This window comes from Hyperolius riggenbachi, chromosome 11 (genome assembly GCF_040937935.1).
Source record: "Hyperolius riggenbachi isolate aHypRig1 chromosome 11, aHypRig1.pri, whole genome shotgun sequence".
NCBI classification, from domain to species: Eukaryota; Metazoa; Chordata; class Amphibia; order Anura; family Hyperoliidae; genus Hyperolius; species Hyperolius riggenbachi.
The window spans coordinates 108,990,126-109,000,848 of record NC_090656.1 but is presented as its reverse complement, the minus strand read 5'-3'; the positions used below and the strand labels follow the sequence as shown (position 1 = coordinate 109,000,848).

General features: G+C 40.9%; 1 protein-coding gene across 2 annotated transcripts in view; it reads right to left on the bottom strand.

Annotated features, from left to right (window-relative positions):
* Window positions 1–636: 636 nt before the first annotated feature.
* The window catches only part of KCNQ1 (potassium voltage-gated channel subfamily Q member 1), a 202,092-nt gene continuing 192,005 nt past the window's right edge, over window positions 637–10,723 (bottom strand). For both annotated transcript variants that reach the window (XM_068261481.1, XM_068261480.1), the window contains exons 14-17: window positions 10,613–10,707; window positions 6,947–6,993; window positions 3,534–3,595; window positions 637–882 (exon numbers count right to left, since the gene is read on the bottom strand). In XM_068261481.1, the coding sequence (XP_068117582.1) occupies window positions 682–882; window positions 3,534–3,595; window positions 6,947–6,993; window positions 10,613–10,707 (405 nt within the window). In that variant the 3' untranslated portion in view covers window positions 637–681. The remainder of the gene's footprint in view (window positions 883–3,533; window positions 3,596–6,946; window positions 6,994–10,612; window positions 10,708–10,723) is intronic.

Sequence of the window (10,723 nt, the reverse complement as noted above, 5' to 3'; positions counted from 1 at the left end):
ACATTTTTTGTGCTGAAAAATTACACTTATAGGCGAGTATATAACGTATTTTTCACAGTGTGATATGTTTGTTGCAGCACCTTACAAATAATTCCTTTTCCCTGTATTATGCGCTTGTATTGATTTTGGCAGTGGCTACACAGCGAATGGGGGCCGTTATTGCACATGAAATAGAGGAGGTGGTAAGTTTGGAAAAGGAGTTTGCCAGAGATGTTTGGTTGGGACATTACATTTGGGAAATTGTAAAATCTAGACATGAAATCATTGCTTACAGGTTTACTTTAAATGTGTAGTGTCATAAAAAACAATATTGTAATAATTGGTTCAGTCAATATAGTGACACTTCACCTAGAACAACCCCATGTATGGCCCCTGCACTCATTACTTAGTCTTTATCATGGATTTTTACCGTCTCCAAGGTGAGAGAATTACATTTTGATACGTTTTACATTCATAACTGCATATGTGAAGTCCTTTCATCCCGCTGAAAGATCATCAATAAAAAAAATCTTGTATTGCAGCAGATTAGCTAGATGCCTTATTCATCACATATGGGCATTGGCTAGCCTGGTACATCATTTGTGTGCATCCACTTAAAAATGCATTCATTAAAATAATGAATCTTTCACTGAGAACAGCAGTTAATCAGTTTATATGGTAACAATTGTCAGTCTCGGTTCATCAGGATATATCGTCCTGCATTCTCCTTGGCACATTAACCTGTTCATACGTGGGGAGATTGTTGGTGGACAGCTGGTTCCCATTATTTAGAGAGTTGCTCCGGTGAGGCGATCGACTGGTCGGTTGAGCTCCCTGTTGATTGGCTACCAGGTGGTGAAGCATGTCAGTTATGAGATTCAGTTTATGGTCCATCTGAGTAACCTATGAAGGTAAAGAGAACATAAACTTACATGGATGTCATTTCCGTGAGCTGTTCCATGGTTATTAAAAATCACCCACATCCTGTACCTGTTCAGCTGGAATATATCACTGCTGCAGGCCATGCCACAACACACTATGATGTTACAGCAGACACTTGTCCTGCCCTCATCCTCACCCCCACTTATCCTGCCCTCATCCTCACCCCCACTTATCCTGCCCTCATCCTCACCCCCACTTATCCTGCCCTCATCCTCACCCCCACTTATCCTGCCCCAAAGGCAAATTTGTTCCTGACCTTCATCACTTGCTGCTCCACTGATCCAACCCCTAATGCTCACTCACTGCTCCACTGATTGGATTTACACTTCACACTCACTGCTTCACTTACCAGACCCCCAATGCTCATTGACAGTACAGTAAGATACCTACACTACAGCGCAAATGAACCAACAGGAACCATTTCTGAGGTAGCAACAAGCGCAGCTCCAATACTGTGGGTCAGTGATGCAGGATCTAAGAAGGAGAAGAAGACTATTGTGCATTAACTCTTTTCATTTGCAAATCATAAAACCATATTGCACGTATCAGATTGTAAAAATTGCAGGCATATAAGAAAATCAATTATTTCCCTCCAGTGCTGCCTAGTCCTATCCTTCCTCCTCACATCGTGGTCAGGAGCGTGGGTGTGAACTGGAATACTCAAATCTACTGGGAGAGGAGCCATCTGAGAGGTAGATCTAGTGTCAGCATGCTATTGCGTCATCGTGCGTTTTGACGACCTACGCCTTCATCAGATCAGACAAAGGCGGAGATCACCGAAACGTGTTACAAAACGTTACCTCTCCCAGTAGATTTGAGTACTCCAGTTCACACCCACACTCTTGGCCACGATGTGAGGAGAACGGGCAAGACTAGGCACCACTGGAGGGAAATCCTTGATTTTATTATATGCCTGCAACTTTTACATTCTAGTAAGTGCAATATGGTTTTAGGATTTGAAAATGAAAAGCTTTAATGCACAATAGCGCCCTCCTTGTTCTCCTCCTTAGATCCCAATGCTCACTCACTGCTCCACTCATCTGATTCATACTGCACACTCACTGCTTCACTTACTAGAACCCCAATGTACACTCACTGCTCTACTCATCTGACCCTATGTGCTTACTCACTGCTCTAATCATCTGACCCCTAGTGCTTACTCACTACACCACTCACTGGATCCCCAATGCTTACTCACTGCACCACTCACCCCATCCACAATGCACTCATTGCAATGCTCAACTGATCCCTAGTGCACTCTCACTGCTCCACTTACCTGACCCACGATATTCGCTCGCTCGCTCACTCACTCACTCACTCACTGCTCCACTCTTCTGATTCACAGAGCTCACACATTCTGCTCAGACAATGGATACAATAATATCCCAATGCAGCCATCATTTCCCTTTTTTAATGTCATCTGCCATTGTTCCTGATATTTCTCAATCCCTTCATGTTTGCAATCACAATATTCCCCACCAACGTCCCTCAATTCACCACTAAGTTAAAACTTCCTCTCCCACTTCAGAAGTAAACTGGTTTCTCCCTGTTACTATGTGCTTAAGATCTGTTCATCTCGGTTTTTCTTTTGTATTAAATTCAATTACTTTTATAAAATCTTCCAATCATTTGTTCACCGCCACCTAGTTGATCGAATAACGTGTGATCGATTTCAAACATTGTAGGACTTAAAAGCCTGATCACGAGTGGTGGTAAATGTCAAAAAAGGCAGAGGGGTCAATGGACAGTTCCATAGATTGGTATTGCATATAGCAGTACAAAGCAAGCAAAGCAGCTGTTTTTATTTTTGATCAGATTCCACCAAAAATATGATGGATATCAAGTGCTGGTGTGTGATAAAATCAATTGCTTCCCAACTAATCACATTTTCTATTATGAAGAGTCAATACTTTGTATACTTAAGTCCAAAACCAAGCTGTACATGGCTACCTCAACTCCTTGTCTGTGCACCCACTTGCCTCCTAAATGTGGAGCCAAGTCAGGGGCCCAATAATTCAGAGCCTGCACAGCCCCCTACACCCCTCTTCCTTCTGCATAATGGAACCCGTGCTTAATAGATATAAGTTTATATTTTATAATATAAGCTTAGATTTTACAATGGGCAAACACTGCCTAAATAATTTATTAAGCAATATTGTAAGGAGAAAAAAAAAACAGCAATTTTATTCATTACATTATATTGAGTACAAGTAGTCCCCGACTTACAAACGACACGCTGATACGAACGGCCCAAACCCATTGCAATGACGTAATTTCTGCATGGGGGGAGATTGAAGAAGCGGCTTCACACTTCCCCCGAGTGTCGGCGCGTGTCCCTGCAGCAGTGTTAGACTCACCTCTGAACAGATTCCAACGCTGTCTGTCCTCCTCTCTCCGCCACCTGCTCCCTCTAGCGTACAGCATTGATTTGCCTCCTGTATGTCATGTGACATACAGGAAGCAAAACAATGCTGTATGCTACAGGGAGCAGGAGGCGGAATGTGGAATCTAATTGGACGGTTCAGGCTACACCTCTATTCTGCTTTACCCCAGCACTACACATTTGTTTCCATAATATTAAATAAAAGCAGTAGTTTTCACCATTTCCTTACCTTGTCTTCCACGCGGTTTAGTCTAGAACCAATAGTATTATTGCCCCGATCTTTCACTTTATCTGCAAAGAACACACAAAAAAGGAGAAAGAAGAAGTAAACCACTAAACAACAAATTATTTCAAACTGAAATAGACCCATTATTCCATACTACGAAAATCAAAGCAACTAGATGTAAAGGTGACCCATCAATAAGCCATACCAAGCCTCTCTGTATTGTTTTTTTTTTTTTTTTTAAAGAGAATTTTAATTAATTTTTCAAACAAACAAACAATAAAACATTAACATCTTTCCTCCATTAGCTATAACAGTACACAGGCATAAAATGGTTAGGTTTCAAGAGACAATAGAGTTTCAGATCACCCACTCATGTACTCATTCATGGGGAATACAGTTTTGGCATTTAAGTATCGATACAGATTTACATACATTATAAATGAATATCTTGTATTGTTGCTGTAATATCTAAATTGGGAATAGGGGTAACTGTCTCAAAGGAGTCTACCCATATACTCCATACCTTATTGAATTGATTAAATTGGGCTCTGGCTTGGTACGTGAGTTTATACAGTGGTATCGCATCATTGACCATTTTTATCCATTCTTTAAAGAGGAACTCCAGTGAAAATAATTTAATATAAAAAGGTGCTTAATTTTTACAATAATTATGTATACATGATTTAGTCAGAGTTTGCTCATTGTAAAATCTTTCCTCTCCCAGATTCACATTCTGACATGTATTACATGGTGACATTGTTACTGTGGGCAGATTATGTAGCTGTTCTGGCTTTAACAGACAGCTATAAACAGCCATTTCCTGTGTGTGTCATTGTTACATTGTGGCAGTTTGCCCAGAGTACCGTACGGTACCAGAGCCTCTTGTGGGAGGGGTTTCAGCACAAAATCAGTCATACAGCGCCCCCTGATGGTCTGTTTGTGAAAATCATTATATTTTTCATGTAAAAGTGGGTATCAGCTACTGATTGGGATAAAGTTCAACTCTTGGTCGGAGTTTCTCTTTAAGTAATGGTGGATTATGCTGTTTCCACCGTGATGTTATAGCTTTCCTCGCATAGTATAATAAGATTCTAATCAGAATTTTTTTTGTATTTTCCGCAGGCCATGTCGCCCAGTATACCCAACATACATATTTGGAGTGACAGAACGACCGGTAGTCCTATTTTGACAGATAGAAAGTGGGTCACTGATTTCCAGTATTTCTGCACTTGTGGACAAGTCCATACCGAGTGCATAAAGTCTGCGTTAGGGGCTCTGCATTTAAAGCATGTGTCACTCTGGGCTGGGTTCATTTTTGCCAAGCGGTTAGGGGATAAATATGCTTGATGTAACCATTTTACTTGTATAATTTTATCCTTGGCCGCTATAGCTGTACCAAAGGATGTGGTTTGAAGTTCCTCCCAGTTTGACTCTGTGATTTCAGGATCTGCATGTTGCCATTTATCCCGATATGAACCCCGTTTAGTTGTGTATTTATATGTCATAATAAAGTTGTAATACTTTGAAATTTGCTTTGTTGAGTCTTTATCTAGTAATAGTGTTTCTAAAAGGGACGGTATAAGGGGTACTTGTTGTAGGCCCAACTGTGCTCTGATGGCATGCCTCAATTGAAAGTATCTAAACAATGAGTGTCGAGGTAGGTTGTATTCTTGACGAAGTGTTGTAAAATCTTTGAAAATGCCACCAGAGTACAATTGGTTAACATATTTAATATTATGCTTGCACCAGAACGGTACATCAGGTATTGTGAGTAGCTCTGGGAAATTGTTATTAAACCAGAGTGGGGAGCTGGGCGACATGGCCATTGGCAATGGGTCACATAATTTGTGTTTTTTGATATATTTTTATCGTATTTTTGATGAGAGATGTACCCTTATCCCCAGTTGGTACTGATCCTTTATATATTGCATTACATAATGCTTCATAAGATGATGCAATGTCCGCTTCAGTGTTCATAGCTGAGTCTGTCCTACATGGACTTAACCAATTAGCAATTGGGACTAGCTGGGACGCCAAATAATATGCATAAAAGTCAGGTAGTGCAAGACCTCCCTGTAAGGTGGGGAGTCTGAGGACTGCAAGTGCTAGCCTAGGGGAACCACCATTCCAGAGGTAAGAAGAAACCATAGAGTCCAGTTTCCTAAAGTGTTTTTGTAGCACCCAGCCAGGTGCCATTTGGAGTACATAAAGTATTCTTGGAGCTAAAATCATTTTGATTGAGGAGACTCTACCTATTAAATTCAGAGGAAGTGCCATCCAGTTTTTAAGTTTTAATTCAGTGTGCTTTATAAGGGGGATCAGGTTGTTATCTACATAGCTGTTTATATTTTTATGTATCCAGATTCCAAGATATTTAAATTTATCTACGACTTGTAATTTGGAATCAGGGCAGATAGTGGAGTGATCTATATTATCTAAAGGGAACAGCACTGATTTATTCCAATTAATTGTAAGTCCAGATATTTGTCCAAATTGCTCATATAGCTCTAGAACCTCTGCCAAGGAGGGGCCAGGATCTGCTAGATAAATTAACATATCATCTGCATATAAGGATATTTTCTCTTCTATATGATTAATAGAGAGGCCATGTATTCGTTCAGATTGGCGGACTGCTTGGGCTAGAGGCTCTATTGCCAGTGCAAACAATAGTGGGGACAAGGGGCATCCTTGTCTGGTCCCTCTCGTTATTTTTAGTGATTGAGATATTGTCTGGTGTACCCTAACTTTTGCCATTGGTTTGTTATAAAGGATTGTGATCCATTTACGAAATCCGGGGCCAAACCCAAATCTCTCCAGGACCTGTAGCAGATATGACCACTCAACAGAGTCAAATGCTTTATTAGCATCAAGTGAAAGGATGACTCTGGTCCCTGCGCATGCATGTGGATATTGGATGTTGGAGAATAGTCTTCTTATGTTAAGCCTAGTTGATCTTCCTGTGATGAAGCCACATTGATCTGGATGTATTAACTTTTGCATAACTTTCTCAATTCTGATTGCCAGGACTTTGGCCAGGATTTTTGTATCAATATTTATCAGCGAAATAGGCCGATAGGAATCGCATTCAAAGGGGTTTTTCCCAGGTTTTAGTATTATTGTGATGAGGGCTTCACGCATTGAGTCTGTCAATATACCTTTGTTATGTATATTTGCAAAAAGCGCTGTCAATCTAGGGACCAGGTCATCCTTATTTTTGATGTACCATTCTACTGGTATCCCGTCTGGGCCTGGTGCTTTGCCTACGTTTATTGATGAGATGGCTAAACTAATCTCATCTGCGCTAATAGGTGCGTCCATTTGCTCAATATTACTTGTTTCTAGAGTTGGTAGGTTTAGGTTTAGATTGTTTCTCTCTGTATTGTTTAGTTTAAAATAGAATATCTATAAAAGATTACCTGATCCAGAAAGAAACAATGAGGGCTTCCCCAATGACTGGTCAAGCCTACAAAGAATAGGAGTAAAAGCAAAATAAAAATACTGATGACACAGAAAATAGGATAAAAACACAAAATCACTTAAAGCACACAAAATCATAAGAAAACCAAACAGGAATATTAAAGTTTGCAGTATCAGGCACTAGTAACCGCATTTCTCTTATACCACCACCGGCCACTTACACTATTCATGCCATAGCCAGTATTTTCATTTACTGTGTAGCTGTCAAAACAAGACAAGACAAATAACATTTATATTGCGCTTTTCTCCTTGCGGACTCAAAGCGCCAGTGCAGAGGAGCAGCCACTAGGGCGCACTCTATTGGCAGTAGCATAGTAAGGGAGACTTGCCAAAGGTCTCCTACTGAATTAGTGCTGGCTTACTGAACAGGCAGAGCCGAGATTCGAACCCTGGTCTCCTGTGTCAGAGGCAGAGCCCTTAACCATTACACTGTCACAATACTCTATAATAATTTGCAAGTGTCCTTGCGTCTGTCCCTGTGTCAGTGCTTTTTTGCACTTTGCATGTGCAGGGACAAGACGCAGAGACACTGCCAAGAGCCGGAGGAGGACGGGGCCAGAAGGGGTGGGCGTGTGTGCGCACGGCGGGCGAGGCGAAGTAATAAACTTAGCCCGTTTTTAAACGGCTAAGGTCACTAGTATGTGTTCTAATCTGATACCTCCTACCGACAGGTTTTGGATTAGTCCATCTACTCATGGGGGATTCTCAAAGTTTATTTTCCTTCAAAAGCACTCCCTGGACAGAATCTATACAAAGATGCCAAACAGCCTGCCTACTCATGTACACACTATTCTGGCAGTTGGACTGTATACCCTTGGTGTTTAAAGAATGCTTTTAAAAGTAAAATAAATCCTGATAATGCCCCATGAGAAGATTGACTAGTCCAAAACTTGTCAGTAAGAGGTTTAGAAGTGGTTGATTATAATGCCTATTGTAAGGGACAGCTACATAGAGAGAGGAGCATGTATATTGCAGATACTCTGGGACAAACCAACATCTTATATGGAGGTATAGATATGAAATTTAGATTTGACAGTTGTTTGCCATAGTGCCCCTTTAATAGGCCAGTTTGGTCTTATGTATGAGAATCATCTAGAAAGTAATAACCATTTGCTTTATCTGCCATGTAAGGTATTCTTTGAGAGTAATTTAACTTGCATCTGTTAAGTTAATTTCTTCTCCTTCTGAGCCACTTGCCCCATGGCTGTAGAACTCTGGTAACTGTTTGTTCAGCAGCAATAACATGAAGCCCCCCTCAGTTCCGTCAACCCATAGGTAAGTATTAGTGATGACCATAATCTGCTAATTATGATTACACATTGTGTACATTTTTGCAACTATGGCCATACGCAATTATGATTTGGAAGTTCAATTGAGCTCATGTAATCCATTTGTAATTTTCACATAATTTGGCGCTGACTTAAAGGCAGGGAACGGATCTAGACCAAGTTGCGCCTGGGGCAAGGTCAGGTTTTGGCGCCTAAAGGTCAGGTTTGGCGCCTAAACTGCCATTTCCCATCCAGTTTTGGTGCCTAAAGGTCAGGTTTTGGCGCCTAAACTGCCATTCCCCATCCAAATTTTGCCGCCTTTCCAAATTCAACAAACTGCGCCTGGGGCAAGAGACCCGCCTGCCCCCCCCCCCCCCCCCCCCCCCCTAGATCCGTCCCTGCTTAAAGGGAACCTTTACTGAGAGGGATATGGTTGTTTCCTTTTAAACAGTACCAGTGGCCTGGCAATCCTGATCTCTGTGGCTGCAGTAGTGGCTGAATCACACACCTGAAACAAGCATGCAGCTAATCCAGTCTGACTTCAGTCAGAGCACCTGATCTGCATGCTTGTTGAGGGGCTGTGGCTAAAAGTAATAGACACACAGGAGAGTCAGGCAACTGGTATTATTTTAAAAGGAAAAATCCATATCCTCAGTTTAGGTTCCCTTTAAGCAGTTAATAGCAAAGCTCCCATACATGCTACTGCCATCACAATTCATACGCATGTTAAGAGGAATAGAGGGAACAAAGCAGCTGTAGCGTTTGAGAAAATAGATTTTAAAAATGCAAAAGAAACATGTTTTTTCAATTGTCATTTTTCAAGGGTTTAAAAAGCATTTTCCCTGTACAAAATTACAGTTACTAATTACTGTTACAAACATTTACGAGTTTTCCCTAAGTTGGGTATTACGATTTTGCATCATAATTGAGAATTTCGATGTGTAATTATGATTGTGAAATACTACAATAAAGGGATTGAAAACTTGTAAAAGGACATGATAAATGCTACAGACAAGTCTGCAGGCAGCAGGAACACCAACACTATCAAAATGGAAAACTGGACATGCTAAAAATGTCCTTTGATTTTTCCTCTGTGATTTTGCAATTTTTGTGCCTGTTTTATGCAATTTCCAGATGTAATTTTTTTGTGCATGCCAATGAATTTAATTTACATGAGAATGTATCTAACTTCAAAACTGGATGTGATTTTTCTGCTTTTCCATTTACTTCTATTAACCATTTCTGCCGCCCGGACGTGATGCTCACGTCCAGGCAGCTGCTCTGCTGCGGTGCCACGCTTAGGCACGCTCCCGTGCTGTCCCCTGTTAGCCCTGGGATCAGTGAACGGGAACATTATTCCTGATCACCGATCTGTGTCCCCAGCAGAAAAACCGAAGCGCTCTTACTAGAGGCTTCAGTCTTTCTGCAAAAATAAGTTTCCCTGTCCTTGTGCTTCCAGTGATCGAGAAGCACAAGGAGAAAAAAAAATAACTCAAGGTAGCCATCTTGTGGCCAAATAGTAAAACTAAATCACATATTTTTTACATTACAATTTACACATGTAATAACATTAAAAATTAACTGTTCATTTCCCACACCAAAAAACAAGCTATAGATCAATAAATTGTGTTAAGTAGTGATAAAGTTATTAGCAAATGAATGGGAGGTGAACATTTCTTTGATGCATAAGGTGAAAAATCCCTGCGGGCTGAAATGGTTAAACACAATTTGCATTTTGCACATGGGAAAAAAAACACTGCTGCAAGAATTTTAAACTGCAGAAAAAACACAACATACAGAATAAAACAACAAAAAACGCAAGACAAATATAATGTCGTTGAAATACATTAGATTTGTGATGAATGCAACATCAATTCCACATGATGCAGGCGAATTCAGATAAAGTGTGAATGAGGCCTACGGGTTTATTTGAGCAGCTAGCTTTAGAATTGGAGGTTCTTGTGGGCTTAGGAGAAGCCCCCTAGTCCATTGGGCTTGGCAGGTGCCCTCTGCACACGCATCATGGAACGCAGGCAGTACGCTGCAAGGTGACTAGTCCACATGACAGACACCTTTACCACAGCTATTCGCTATATAGACCCGTTTGCAAGAGCTGCAAACAGTAAAGCAAGGGCATGAAGATAATGTGTTATCAGTATTCGGTGACATAAATGGTAACGTTACTGTAGTTGTTTTTTTACTTTGTATAGCATGAATAATCTTGGACTTGTGTTGCTTAGAGCCTGATGCAAAGGTGACTTTTTCCTCTCTTTTTATCAAGTAGATTCACAGGAATGTGGCTGCATTCTGCTGAACAATAGGAAACTAGTACAGCACCTTCTCTGTAGCTCCTTGATCCTGACCATCAGATTAAGATGACCTTGTGAGTACTGCTCAATGACATCTCGTACATCATACGGCTTCCTGGCTTGCTGCAGACATAAGGGG